Here is a 15,974-nt window from a genome sequence, read left to right as displayed (position 1 = left end):
CTACAATAATTTAATACCTTTCTTCCTTTTGCGACAACCAGACCTGACGTCAAATCTGATTCCAAATCAGCATCTGACAAAAGAAAATACCTTCAACAGTCCAGATCTCCATTTGAATTGGTTCCACGATCATTGGGTCTTTCTCTCCACCTTCACACGATTTCCACCTTCACGCCCGATCTTCTACACACGATCTGTCTTCACGTGATCACGGGATCCACCTTCACACGATTTCCATGTTGGGTCTTTATACAGCTTCCAGATCTGAGTCATAACCTCTAGTCAGATCTTCATAATCGTGACTAGGTTTGACTGCAGATCTGTCGCAAGGTCTAATCTTCACAAAGAAGGACAAAACATTGATCAGCAGAGAAAGATGTCGATCTTCTCCGACTATCCGATGAGATGTTGCTCGAGGGAAGATGATGTTGGAACTCAGGCACCCAAGATCGCACGTTGATGTGATACCGTGTTGAAACTTTAATGGAGCACACAGGAACCGAGGCAGAGAGAGAGAGAGGTCGGCAGAGAGAGAGAGGGAAAGTTGTTAACTCATTAGGGCTAATCTCCTCTAGTTTAAATAGAGGTTAGTCTAACAAGAAAATTACATATGGGTCCCTCATTATATATAAAATACTAAAAAACAACTTTAAGAATAAAAGAAGAATCAGATGGTCGACTAATCTTAACACTAGAAAGAAAGATCCAAGTTATTAAATCCAATAGAGGAGGTGAATATAATTGAAGAGTTTAAGACTTTTTGCAATGATAATAACATAACTCCTCATACAACTATGCCTTATACACCTCAACAAAATGATGTAGCAGAAAGAAGGAATAGAACTCTAATAGATATGACAAGGTCCATGTTGGCACATGCGAATCTTCTCAAAAAATTCTGGGGAGAAGCAATATGCACTGCTATGTATATCTTAAATAAGGTTCCTTCTAAAGCTGTAGAGCTTACACCACATGAATTATGGACTGACAGAAAGCCAGATTTAAGTCATTTGTGAAAGTGGGGGTTACCTGCTCATGTGTTGATTCCTAGTCAGGTGAGAGACAAGTTAGATAGCAAGACTATCAAATGCATCTTCATGGGATACCCAAAGGGATATCGTCTATATAATCCTGAAAAAGGATTTATATAGAGTAGAGAAGTAGAGTTCTTGGAAACCAAACAAAGTAATTTTGATTCTAAAGAAGATGGTGTCCTTCTGGACATTATAAATGATTCTGGGGTACCTAATTGATGCAGGGCAGGCCCAGAACAATGATGCCGAGCAGGCCCAGGCATCACAGACCCAAAAGCACGCAGACGTTGTTTCGGGTCCGGGTCCGGACCTGGATCCAAACTGAAGCCCTTTAAATAAGCTGCCTAGGGTTTTATGAGAGAGGGGAGGATATTGAAAACGCAACAACCTTTCTTTTTAAGCGGTTTTCCTTTTGTCTTTTCTTATGTCAGTGTTTTCTTCATTTGATTTTCAGAGTCTAGTACTGTCGTTACTTACTTTCTACCCATTACTATTCAGTTTATTGTTTATTTGAAAGTTCATTGGAATAAAAACTATACAATTGTGTTACGGTGGTTGCTATTTGTTTGTTTTCTGCACCGTGCACGACATGGGAGCCGAGTTCTTCCATTCAGCACCCAAGAACTGCAGCAGTAGATGTCTCCACTGCATCAAATGGTATCAGAGCACCGGGCATCCTCCGTCGCCGGCAGCATGCCACCAAACGTGAGGAACGATCCAGCAAAGGGAAAGAAGCGGGATGACACCGGCAGCGAGGGTCAAATGTCGCGAATGATGGAGATGATGACCCGAATGGATGAAAATTTGTTGCGCATCAGTCGGGACGTGGCCAGTTTGTCGAAGCGGATGGATGGGATCGAGGCATGGTTGGGAGCACTGGAGTCCAAGATAGACGCACATGAGGTGTGATTGAACCAGTTAGGCTCGTGCGTGAACAACTCTGATGGTGTTGCCGTCGTCGATCCAGCCTCGTCAACACTCCAGTTCGCGGCACGTCGGGAAGACGTTGGAGAGACTCTGCACAGGGATGCAGGAGGCAGCAGTGTTCATCCGGTACACGCTCTCCAACTGGACCCTGTTACAACTGTGGATCGCCCTGTTCTGGGCTCTCTCCCACTGAATCAGCAAGGGGCGACAGCACCTCAGTCGTGGCAGCGAGTTCCTGCCACGGCATCGCAGGCTGGGCTCGAGCTGCAGGACCACAGCATTACGCTGGGTCCTGCCCCAGGCCAGGGATCGTGGCCTCGCGCTGGGGAGCCCGCACCACAAGGGGGGTCGGACCTGCAAGGTCCCGGCGTCCCCCTGGGCAATGCAGGGGACCCAGGTTCCTCTGTTCGACCCGAGAAGGCTGTGACCTTCCCCCTTGAGCCCGCGCATGGGAGCCGTAAGGCGGCAGACCCACGAGTGGGAGCAGGGGGGCCGTGTGGACAGGTCTGGACCCGAGAAGGTCCAGACCCAAGTTCATGGAAACGGGACCCGGGCCCGGGACAAGGAACCATCCTTTGGGTCCCCGAGAGCGAGACCATCAGCAACTGTATCAACCAATCAATGAACAAAAACAACGTTTTGCAACTGTTGCTGAATTCGCTGCAACATTACTCTCAGTCCTCCTCTACTTGAGATGGTGCAAGAAGCGGCAGGTCTTCCATGATAATATATCAAGCGAAAAAATGGTGATCTTGAAATCATCAGTCATGCAGTCTCTTACCTTTGAGGCTTTCCTCAAGAAGCCAATAAAGCTATCAAGCAAGGCCATTATCCGACCCGAAACAAATGACTTAGAGGAGTGGAATCGAGATCCTGAAAGCTTTCATCAAGAGCAGGATCTGTTGCAGAAAACTGAAAAGCTTAGGCCTTGCGTTCAAGCTCTGTTCATTACGTTATTTGAAAATCATAGTAATCTTCTGGGCCCTTTTGTGGTTTCCACTCTTCATGTAGCAATGATTGGATTCTCAGCAATAGAACCTGAAATACCGACTGCCTTGTTTCTCAAGGAAGCTGCCTATAGTTCTGTTGGACATACATATCACGAACTGTCAAAATATCACAGCTTCAAGACTTGGTATGAAGGGGCTTTGTCTCTTGAACTCTCAAATAACCATCCTAATCAGCGAATTATACATCGAAAAGTTGCATGGATTTTTGGAAAATGGGTTTCAAAGATCAAAGGCGGCTTAAGGAAACCAATGTGGTATGCTTTGATTATCTTGCTCTAGGATAACGATCTAGCAGTTAAACTTGCAACAATTTGGTCATTGTATTCTCTTATTGATGATGTTTTGGGATGAAGGCGTAGTTGTTGTTGTTGTTGTTGTTGTTGTATTCTCTTATTGATGATGATAACTCTTACGAACTAGGTCCTTCTGATTGTTTCCCAATGTGTTGGAGTCTGTGTTTTAAGTTGTTTGGAGCAGTGCAAATGTTTGAATCGAAGGTGGTAGTTTCAAACTTGGTATCTTTGATCATTGAACATCTTGGTGATAGAATCATTCCATTTGCAAATGAGTTGGCTAAGTTTTTTCAGAAGTTATGGGGTGAATCAGCTGATGAACTCTTTTTTCTAGAGGACAGTATGCAACTATGGGGAGCCACAATGATTCAAGCACCTTCAATGGCACTGCAGCTACTAGATCTCTTTACATACCTTGTGGCGATTATGGGAAGGAGTTTTGATCACTTACAAGTTGCAACGAATATCACTGAGTGCTACATTATCTTAGGCGGAATGTACTTTTTAAATGTTCATGCCCAAAACTTGGCCAAATTTTTAGATGGAATTGTGAACAGTGTGGTGACAATAAGTCGTCGGAGCCGACGTCTTCCCAACCCGGGGAGAATGATACAGAGCAGGCCCAGAACAATGATGCCGAGCAGACCCAGGCATCACAGACCCAACAATACTCAGACGTTGTTTCAGGTCCGGACCAGAGACCCGGATCCAAACTGAAGCCCTTTAAATAAGTTGCCTAGGGTTTCGTGAGAGGGGGGAGGATATTGAAAACACAACAGCCTTTCTTTTTTAGCGGTTTTCCTTTTGTCTTTTCTTCTGTCAGTGTTTTCTTCATTTGATTTTCAGAGTCTAGTACTGTCGTTACTTTCTACCCATTACTATTCAGTTTATTGTTTATTTGAAAGTTCATCGGAATAAAAACTATACAACTGTGTTACGGTGGTTGCTATTTGTTTTTTTCTGCACCGTGAGAGTTCTTCCTTTCAGCACCCAAGAACTGCAGCAGTCGACGTCCCCACCGCATCACTACTCAAGAGTTAAAGCATAATGATCCAATTGTGAATAATGAACAAACTTCACAATCAATAATTGGAAAGAAAAGACTAAGAACTCCCCCATCTTATCTGAATGATTATTATACATTCATGAGTGAGGAATTATGTTATTCCATAGACCTGGATGAAACTCTTGACAACCTGAGTTTTGATGATGCAGTTGCTTCAAAAGAATTTGAACTATGGAAGAAAGCAATGAAAGATGAGTTGTAATCCATAGAAAAGAATGGAATTTTAGAACTAGTCAATTGCCTAATGGATATAAGGCAATTGATAGTAAGTGGGTTCTAAAAAAAAACTCAAAGCAGATGGATCTATTAATAAATTCAAGGCAAGATCAGTAGCAAAAGGTTATTCTCAACGAGAAGGGATTGATTATAAAGAAACTTATTCTCATGCAGTCAAACTGGCATCTATTCGTATTATTTTGACATTGGTAGCTTATTTTGATCTTCACATATATCAAATGGATGTGAAAACGACTTTCTTAAATGGTGAACTAAATAAAATTATTTTCATGCAGCAACCAGAAGTTTTTGAAATTGAAAGTCAAGAGAATAAAGTATACAAGTTGAATAAATCCTTATATGGACTTAAGCAGTCACCAAGACAGTGGTATTTGACTTTTCATAATGCTATAACCAAATTGGGTTACGAGACATAGTCTAGACCACTGTGTATATGCCAAGAATAGTGGGAGTAAGTTTACAATGTTATCTCTCTATATTGATGATATATTAATTGCAGAAAATGACGTAGACATGATAAATATGACTAAATCATGGTTAAGTTCTTGATTTGAAATGAAGATATGGTGAAGTTTTATATATCCTTGAAATTAAAATTCAGAGAAATAGAAAATCAAAATTGCTATGTCTAAGTCAAGAAAAATATTTTGACCACATTCTAAAGAAATTTAGAATGGAAAATACGAAGGCAAAGGGTACTCCCGTAGTAAAAGGCCTAAAACTCAATAAGAACCCGTAGTAAAAGGCCTAAAACTCAATAAGAATGCCTGTCCAAAAGATGGACAAGAAAAATTGAATGTTTCCTATGCTCAGGCAATTGGAAGCCTGATGTATGCAATGTTTTACACTAGATCTGATTTAAGTTTTGTTGTAAGTCTAGTGAATAAATATCAAAGTAATTATGAGCTCTCTCATTAGAAGGCAGTGAAAAGAATTTTTTTATATCTAAAGGGAACTAAAAAACTCAAGCTATCCTATTATTCAGATAGTCTAAAGCTTGTAGGTTATTCAAATGTTGACTTTGTTGGTGATAGAGATGAAGCAAAGTCCACATCTAGTTATGTATTTATGTTAGGAGGTGGGGCAATTGCATTGTCATGCAACAAATAAGGGTGTACGACACAACATACCCAAGAAGTTGAGTAATATTGCCTGTAACATGACAGACACTTTTGGTGTGCAGATAAATCGCTTTCTAAATGAGTTTAAATTGGATATTCCAAAAGATCCAGTTCAACTTTATTGTGACAATAAAGTTGTTATAAGACTAATACAAATAGGAGTTGATAGCTCTAAAAGTAAGCATATCGAAGTTAAATATCAATATATTTATGATATGCTTATGAAAAATGAAATAGCAGTAGACTATATTCCTTCAAGTGACATGATAGTTGATCTGCTAACCAAGGCAATCACTGAGAATATTTTCACTAAACATGTGAGTCAAATGGGACTCAGATATGTCTAAGTGGAGAGTCAATAAAGATCACTCAGAAAGTGTGCATGCAAGGTTTCAGCTAAGAATAAGCATAGAAACACGGGATATCCCTTATGGCCAAGTAGGAGATGTTAGGTTATATGGCCATAAGGCGACTATTGGGAGGCTATCACAACAGTCACTACGCTTGAACTACAAAGAGACATATTTATTGAGGTTGAAGGTATTTCTTCTAGGGATGTGTCCCAAACTTGAATTCTTTACAAGGTTATAAATGCAATAGAGTAGTATAGGGAACATACAAGAACAGAGGTATTCAATTGTAAGAGAATTGAGAGTGTAGATCTCCCTGGCGATTTCGAGCGTAACAGCATACACTTCTGTAATGAGATATGTGAAAATACAAATAGTGCTATAAGCACTTACAATGTCCACCAACGGACAAACAAAAGAGATAATAGCCAAGTCCACAAAAGGACAACACAACACAAAATATAAATGCCTCTTTATTGAAAGAGAGGGAGCCCTCAAGAATGAAAATATACAAAGGGGTTCACCCCTATTTATACAAATAAAATGAGAGAAGGGAGAGGCCAAATGGCCTCAAAAGCAGAGCCACAAAGGGGGCTCCCATGGAGTCGTTGGGAGCCCCCAACGGTCACAAATGTGACCGTTGGGGGCCCCAACGACTCAATGGTGGAGCCGCCTTAAGTGGGTAAAAAGGAAGAAAATAAAAAAATAAATACAAAAAATAAAAAAGAGGAGAAAAACAAGTACCCCTATTGGGTACATGTGAAATGACTAAAATACCCCTATCGGGTATGATTGAATATATATATATATATATTGATTACATGTATTTTAACACCCTCCCTCAAGCTTTACGGGGATATAACCGAAAGCTAGATGAGAAGGAACATAAAACGAGGAACTGCAAGGGCTTTAGTGAAGAAGTCCGCCAACTGGTACTCGGAAGTAACGTAAGGCAGTGCTATGGTTCCTCTTAGGTATTCATCACGAACGTAATGGCAGTCCATCTCGATGTGTTTAGTACGCTCATGGAAGGTGTGATTGCTTGCGATATAGATTGCACTTTTGTTGTCACAACACATCTTCGAAGGAGTAAAGATGACTATGCCCATATCACTGAGGTGACTTCTTAGCCACACAAGCTCCATGGTTGTAGTGGCCATAGCACAATATTCTGTTTCAATTGAGGATAATGATACTTTGTGTTGCTTCTTGCATCTCCAAGAAATCATAGTCACCTAAGAAAACACAAAAACCAATAGTTGAGCCTCTATCATTGGGATTTACTCCCCAATCAGCATCAGTATAAGCAATTAAATCAAGTGATGAAGAAGAAGAAAGAAAAACTCCCTTAGTTATGGTGTTTTTGATGTATCTGACAATCCTTAAGACTGCACTCATGTACACAGTTGTAGGTGCATGTTGAAACTGACTGACTAAGTGGATTGCATGAGCTATATCTGGCCGAGTGATGGATAAGTAGGTCAGAGACCCAACAAGTTGGCGGTAGGGAGTAGGATCCTCGAAGAGTGTTCCATCTTCCAACCTTAACTTTGCATTGATAACTTCAGGGGTTTCTGTATTCTTATCATCGGAGATACCAGACTTGGAACAAATGTCAGCAACAAGTTTCATCTGAGAGAGAATGTACCCTCGAGGAGAGTACGTTACTTCAATTCCTAAAAAATATCTTAAAAAACCAAGGTCAGACATGTCAAAATTTTCTTTTAAAACTTTCTTAATATCATTGATTCCTTGCTCATCACTTCCAGTGATGATCATATCATCAACATAAAGTAGTAGAATAACTACTGAAGACCCTGCACTTTTCACAAACAAAGCAGTGTCAGTATAGCATGAACGAAAATTCAAACTTGTCATTACATTGCTAAATTTATCATGCCAAGCCTTAGGAGTTTGCTTTAAACCATATAATGCCTTTTTAAGTTTAAGAATCTTATTTTCACCAATACATACTCCTGGTGGAGGATCCATGTAAACTTTTTCATTTAATTCACCATTTAAGAATGCATTCTTAACATCTAATTGATAAATAGACCATTTTTTAACTGACGCAACCACAATAAGAGTTCTAACACCAGTCATTATAGCTATGGGCGCGAAGGTTTCTTCATAGTCTATACTGTATTCTTGAGCGTATCCTTTTGCTACCAACTGGGCTTTATAGTGTTCTAATGATCCATCACTTTTAGTTTTAATTTTGAAGACCCATCTACATCCAATAAATCTCTTTCCAGTTGGTAATAAAGTTATTTCCCAAGTTTTTGCCTTTTCAAGGGCACTAAGTTCTACGTTCATGGCTTCAACACATTGGGGAATGTTTTTGGCTTCATGATAATGTGAAGGTTCATGAAAAGAGTGTAACGCAATTAGACGCGCTCTATACCTTGGGGTTAGAGACTCATAGGAAACAAACCTATTAGGAAGATTGGAGATTCGGTCGGATCTCCTTAAAGAGGTTTCTTCTATGTTGGAACCTTAAGAGTATTTTTCTAAGGCACTCATTGGAGCTTGTTGACTACGCCTAACATAGGTTTGGATGGTTCTATCACTTTCATTTTCAACATTGTTAAGAGGAATATCCTCTAGATCATTCAACAAATCATTAGAGATTTCATCTTCTTGCGGAGTCCCATCTTCTTGATAGAGAAGATCAAATAAGAAAGCATATTCGCTTTCGTCAATATCTTTAGTTTTCTCAAAATCATTTTCATTTTCTAAAAAGGTTATATCTTTGGATACATAGAGTTTGTTATTTTTAAGGTCAAAACCACTAAAACCCTTTTGATTTTCTCAATATCCTAAGAAAACGCATTCAATAGCTTTAGGAGATACTTTGTCTCTTTTATGTGTAACGACAAAACATTTACACCCAAAAATTCTTAATCTATTGAAATTGGGTGTTCTTTCAAATAGTTTTTCATATGGAGATGTATTTTGTAAGGATGATGATATCATTCTATTTATCAAGTAAGTTGAAGTTAAAGCGGCTTCGGCACAAAAACTTTTTGGAATTTCTTTGGAAATAAGAAGTGTCCTAGTGGTTTCCAAAATATGTCTATGCTTTCTTACGGCTAGACCATTTTGTTGAAGAGTCCTAGGACATGATCTTTGATGACAAATTTCATTTGTTTCCAAATAATTTTGAAATTCATTTGATAGATGCTCTCCACCCGAATCGAATCTAAGAGTAGAGATATTACTTGAAAATTGACTTTTGACTATCATATGAAATTTCTTGAAGAAGTCAAAGACTTCGGATTTTAAATTGAGAAAATAAATTTGCACATATCTAGTGTAGTCATCAATGAAAGTAACATAATAGGAGTATCCTCCTTTCGATATGACCGGAGAAGGGCCCCAAACTTCCGAATGGACTAACTCAAAAGGTATTTTGGACACAAAAGTTCGATTTGGAAAAGGAGTGGATTTCATTTTTCCAAAAATACAATTCTTGCAAACAAAATGTTTCTTATTACAAAATTTCTTTCCAAAAGGAAATGAGTACATTTTTTAGAAACTTGGATGTCAAAGTCTTTGATGTCAAGTTTCAATATTTTTATCTTGGACATGATTACAAAAAAAGTTAGTGGGAAGTTTCAAGTTGATCATATAATAGGGATCTCCCCTCTTATGTCCTTGACCAATCTGCTTCTCGGACCGGAGATCCTGTATAGAGCAATCCTTAGTTGAGAAGGAGATTTCACATCCATGATCACATATTTGAGAAACAGAGAGAAGATTTAAATTAAGTTGAGGTACCACTCTTATGTTTGGCACAAAGAAATCTTTGAAAAAATTTAAAGTTCCAAAACTTTTTACTTGTAAAGATGTACCATCGACGGTTGAAACATAAGAGTTTTTAGAGTTATTACATAAATCGGAAAGCCCATTTTCAAAAGGGGTTATATGAAAGGAAGCTCGAGAATCAAGAATCCAAGAAGACATACCTGGAGGAGAAGAAGAAAATATGGCGGCACCTGAGGTTGATGGCGATTTTAGTAGAATTTGAAGTGCTTCTGATAGTTGAGCAAGAGAGAAGGATTCCTTCCCTTTGATAGTTTCCTCCTTTTGAGTAATTTCTTCAACGGAGGCAACCTTATTCTTTTGTGCTTCATTTAGCTTAGGGCAATAAGGTCTTATATGACCCGGTTCTTGGCAATGATGGCAAATGGCTTTTCTATAGTTGTCATTATAGTTATTTTGCCTCCAAAAGTGTGGAGGCTTATAGACTTTCAAATGATTGTCGGGTTTAAACACGGCCAAAACTTCATCTTCTCCCTTAATCATACCAAGACGAGTTTCTTCTTGGCATATTTCGGCTATGGCATCTTCCAAAGGAAGAGGCTTAGATCTATGAAGAAGGGAAGATCTAACTTGTTCATATTCGGGCCTAAGCCCATGTAGAAATTGAAAAAAGTGTTCTTTTTTCATTAGTTCTCTTATTAGTTTCACATCTACACTAAAAACCCACTTTGGTTCTAGTAAAGATAGCTCATCCCATAAGGGTCCAAGAGTGCTAAAGTAATCTTACACTCATTTCCCCTTGCTTAATAATCCGGATTTTTTCTTGGAGAAAGAATTGACAAGCAAGGTCTTTTTGAGTATACATATCTTTCATAAAGAACCATGCTTCATTAGCCATCCGAAATTTAACAATGTTGGCGCAAATTTTGAGCTCCACATTGTTCATGAATCAAGCAAGAATCTTAGCATGCTTGCTTTCCCAATCTTCGACTTTAGATTGATGATCTTCAATGGCCTTCATGCGGGCATTTTCTTCAAGAGCTTTTTCTTGATCACCATCCATCTTAGTGAGTTGGAGTTGCGGTTCCGGAATGGTGCCCATAACGTATCCCCAAAGCTTTTTACCCTTGAGATTGTTCTCCATGGCGGCGACCCACATCATGTAGTTGGAACCATTAAGTTGGAAAGAGCGATCAATCTTTTGTTCTCCTTGTATTTTAACCTCTCTCAAGAAGATAAACCAAGAAAGAAAGATACAAAATAAAAAATATAACTAGTCAACTAGTTATATCAAAAACCAAGAGCATACACAAGGCTCTGATACCATGTAATGAGATATGTGGAAATACAAATAGTGCTATAAGCACTTACAATGTCCACCAACGGACAAACAAAAGAGATAATAGCCAAGTCCACAAAGGGACAACATAACACAAAATATAAATGCCTCTTTATTAAAAGAGAGGGAGCTCTCAAGAATGAAAATATACAAAGGGGTTCACCCGTATTTATACAAATAAAATGAGAGAAGGGGGAGGCCAAATTGCCTCAAAAGAAGAGCCACAAAGGGGGCTCCCATGGAGTCGTTGGGAGCCCCCAACGATCACAAATGTGACCGTTGGGGGCCACAACAACTCAATGGTGGGGCTCCTTTAAGTGGGTAAAAAGGAAGAAAATAAAAAAATAAATGCAAAAAATAAAATGAGGAGAAAAACAAGTACCCCTATTGGGTACATGTGAAATGACTAAAATACCCCTATCGGGTATAATTGAATATATATATATATATATATTGATTACATGTATTTTAACAACTTCACCCTGCAAAAATTCTGCATTTGCGCATTCAAGTTCCGACTGATCCAATATTCAACCGGACCTATTATTACAAAAGGCCTACAAAAGCAGCATGATCCAATACCCTTGAGTTGGGTTCAAGTTGGGTTGAATGGGTTTAACCTATACCTAACCCATTTTAGAAAGCCAAGGGTAATTTACTACAACAACAAACAACAACAACTATGCCTTCATCCCAAAACAATTGGGGTCGGCGATATGAACCAACAAAGAAAATCATTCTGGGTCTTCCACATGAATCCTTCTCCTCCAATCATTTCTATCCAATGTCATGTCCACGGTGAGGTTCAAAGCATTCATATCCTTTTCTATCATCTCCATCCAAGTCTTCATAGGCCTACCCCGACCTCTTTTAACTAATATATTTTCCCATTTCTCCATCCTTCTAACTGGAGCATCATTAGGCCTTCGTCGAATATGTCCAAACCACCGTAAATGATTCTCTCTCATCTTATTTTCAATGGGTGCAACGCCTACCTTCTTACGTATCTCCTCGTTCTGAATCTTATCTTTTATTGTATTTCCACACATCCATCTAAGCATACGCATCTCAGCTACACTCATTTTTTTGAATATGATGTCTCTTGGCAGACCAACATTTTGTACCATATAGTAAAGCGGGCCTAATAGTCGTCCTATAAAACTTTCCCTTCAACCGCAATGGCATTCTACGATCGCACAACACTCCAGTTGCACTTTTCCATTTCATCCACCCAACCTTTATCCTATGATTTACATCTCCATCAATTTCTCCATACTTTTGAATGATAGATCCCAAATATTTGAAACAATCATCCATCGGTATTTCTTGCTTACCAAGCTTCACTACACTCCCATCACTACTTCGTTGCTTACTAAACCAACATTCCATATATTCTGTCTTACTCTTACTCAACTTAAAACCTCTTGCTTCCAATGTTTGTCTCCATAATTCTAACTTAGCATTAACCCCAGCTCTAGACTCGTCAATCAAAACAATATCATCAGTAAACAACATACACCACGGCACATTTTCTTGAATTGATCTCGTAAGCTCATCCATCACTATAGCAAATAGGAAATGGCTTAAAGCAGATCCTTGATGTAACCCAACCGTTATAGGAAAATTGGTTGTCACCCCTCCACAAGTGCGGACATTGGTTACTACTCCTTCATACATATCTTTAATTATACTAATGTACTTGAGAAAAACACCTTTCTTCATCATTGTCCACCAGAGAACGTCCCTAGGTACTCTATCGTATGCCTTCTCCAAATCAATAAAAATCATATGCAAATCTTTGTTCCTCTCTCTATATCTCTCAATAAGTTGTCTAAGAAGATGTATAGCTTCCATAGTTGATCTTTCAGGCATAAAACCAAATTATTCTCCGATATCATGACAACCTTCCTCAACCTAGACTCAATCACCCTCCCAAAGTTTCATAGTATGACTCGTGAGTTTAATACCACGATAGTTTGTGTAATCTTGTATATCACCCTTATTCTTATATAGAGGCACCAAAGTACTCTTCCTCCACTCATTAGGCATCTTATTTGTCCGCAAAATCTTGTTAAAAAGATTTGTCAACCATTCTAAACATTTCTCTCACAAGCATTTCCAAGCCTCGATAGGTATACCATCTGGGCCAACTGCCCTTCTTGATTTCATTTTCTTCAAAGCCTCTGCAATTTCTTTCTTTTGAATCTTGCGCATAAAGTCATGATTCATCTCATGAAAAGGAATGGACAAGTCTCCAAGATCCTGGGCATGACTTCTATTAAATAGCTTATCAAAATAATCTTTCTATCTCTCCTTAATCTCCTCATCTTTGACTAAAACCCTTTGTGTTTCATCTTTGATACATCTAATCATACCCAGATCCCTCGATTTCCTATCTCTCATCTTTGCAAGCCTATAAATATCCTTCTCGCCCTCTTTGGTATCCAACTTGTCATAAACCTCCTTATATACCTTATCCCTCGCGTTTCGAACTACTTTTTTAGCTTCCTTCTTTGCTATCATATACTTCTCCAAATTCTCATTATCACGACTCTTATTTAGATTTCTATAACACTCTCTTTTAACCTTAATAGTTAATTTGACATCCTCGTTCCACCATGATGTATCCTTACCTAGCGGTGCACCGCCTTTAGACTCACCCAATACCTCCTTAGCCACATTTTTCATGTCACCCGCTATTTTATTCTACATTGATTATGAATCCTCCTCGAGACACCAATCAGCTTCCCTAACTACCTGCTCTACAAACATTCTTTGTTTAGCTCCTTTCAGTGTCCACCACTTAATTCTAGGATCTATCTTATGTCTATCCCTTTTGCGGCATTGTCTAATTCTAAGATCTAAAATTAAGACTCTATGTTGTGTAGCTACACTTTCTCCTGGTATAACCTTGCCATCGATGCAACAACCCCTATCTCTCTTTCTAAGTAGGAAAAAATCTATCCGACTCGTATTAACCCTACTTTTAAATGTTACTAGGTGAGACTCCCTCTTCCTAAACCAAGTGTTTGCTAAGATCATATCATAGGACAAACCAAAATCTAAAATTCTTTCACCACTTTCGTTTCTTTCTCCTATACCATAGCCTCCATGGATACTCTCAAATTCATCCCTACTAATGCCTACATGTTCATTAAGGTCACCGCCGATGAAAAGCTTTTCTCCATAAGATATCCCTTGTACTACTCCATCTAAATCTTACCAAAATTGACGCTTAATGGAATCATTTAAACCTACTTGATGTGCATAAACACTAATAATATTAATAATATCCGCACCTAATACTAATTCAATAAGTAAAATCCTATCACCCTTCCTACGGACCTCAACTACGTTATCTATAAACTCATGACTCATAACAATCCATACTCCATTCCTATTCATATTTGTTCCTTTATACCAAATCTTATATCCCCAAGGTTCAATCCTTTTTGCTTTCTCACCTACCCATTTGGTCTCTTGTAGACATAAAATATCAATCTTTTTCCTACACATAGCATCTACTAACTCTACCAACTTATCAGTTAAAGACCCTATGTTCCAAGTTGTTAACCTAATTTTATAGTCTTGGACTAACTTCTTTACCCTCACCCGTCCAACAAAGTGAGGGAACCCTTGCCTATTTGACACCACACCTGGGCGTCGGTGTGACGCGTCGTTTCCGGTGTGAAAGGGTAATTTACTCCTTTACTAAAAAAAACAATGCTTTATAAGGCCTTAACTAATGCACCAAATACACCATTCATGTTTAAAAATCCTTTCAAGTTACAGTTTCCAAACTTCTTTATCCTGCAGATGAACTTCTCTAAATTGTGTCATCCCCATAACTGACTTCTACAGAAGTTCATCCACAATATGGGGCGCCAAAAGCGGCCTTAATCGTCCACAAACCATACGAGAAAGAAGCCCCTGAGTTTCTGAAACTACAAATAGCTGATTATCAAACCCAGATTTTCGGCATCCAAGCGTCCTCAAAATCCAGACAGACCGCATACCCTAAAAAAATCCCCAGAGTTTTTTATCAACTGGGGAACGGTATTCGCGACACCCAGCAAAGAATTTGTCGTTTTAAGCATAAAGAAATTAGAAACAAACCATCGCAGTACAACAGTATCTCGGAATCGATCCCTGTGCTAGGAGAAAACCGAATCACCAGGCATTCATGAACAAATGGTACCGTCAAATCTAGTGATTGGGAGTCTTAAGAATAACCGAAATAGCGGAAAACCAATTTCTTGAAGGTGGTCATAAAAAAACAGAGGGGGATGTTGCAGAGAACGTACATTGCTCCTGGAAGTAGTAGTTTCCCTGAAGACGGCATCCCAGCCGATCGAGGGCCTGGCCCGTCTCCCGAATCCAGAATCCGACGGTGTAGATTGCTTTGCCCAACGTACCCATCTTCCTCTCGCTCGGAAAACTATCGCTCTGGGGATTTTCTGGCCGAAGACGGCGATCGGATGAGGAGGCTTTTTGGCTCGCAAATGGGAAGAAGAAGAAAAAGACTCCACCCCAGAGCCAGACGGGAGGCGGTCGAGAAATGGGGAAGGGGCAAGGCAAGAGAATGAATGATCCGAAATTGGGGCAATTTTGGTATTTTACCGCAGCGAGTGATCCTATTGCGCAAAAGTCCCACCGGTTGTTGGTTGGTTAGCTTTGAGCCAGGATCAGGTGATTGGTTGGTTAGCTTTGAGCCAGGATCAGGTGCCATCACATGGCACTCTTTGAATGTGCCGCTGCACCTGGTGCCCGCAATATTTGGCTGAAAGTCTGTCACTTGTGGGCTCAAAAACAGATGGGAGGGTGGTGTATGT

The 15,974-nt window shown here is 39.3% G+C and overlaps 1 protein-coding gene across 1 annotated transcript in view; it reads right to left on the bottom strand.

The window, feature by feature from the left end:
- The window catches only part of LOC149815467 (gamma carbonic anhydrase 1, mitochondrial), an 85,164-nt gene extending 69,440 nt beyond the window's left edge, over positions 1–15,724 (bottom strand). The window contains exon 1 of the mRNA XM_089990337.1: positions 15,447–15,724. Coding sequence (XP_089846463.1) covers positions 15,447–15,561 — 115 coding nt within the window. The 5' untranslated portion in view covers positions 15,562–15,724. The remainder of the gene's footprint in view (positions 1–15,446) is intronic.
- Between the last annotated feature and the right edge of the window lie 250 nt (positions 15,725–15,974).

This window comes from Nuphar pumila, chromosome 15, assembly GCF_984573655.1.
Source record: "Nuphar pumila chromosome 15, dmNupPumi1.hap1.1, whole genome shotgun sequence".
In the NCBI taxonomy this organism is placed as follows: Eukaryota; Viridiplantae; Streptophyta; class Magnoliopsida; order Nymphaeales; family Nymphaeaceae; genus Nuphar; species Nuphar pumila.
Note: the sequence above shows the minus strand (reverse complement) of the source record. Positions and strands in the feature narration are given on the sequence as shown.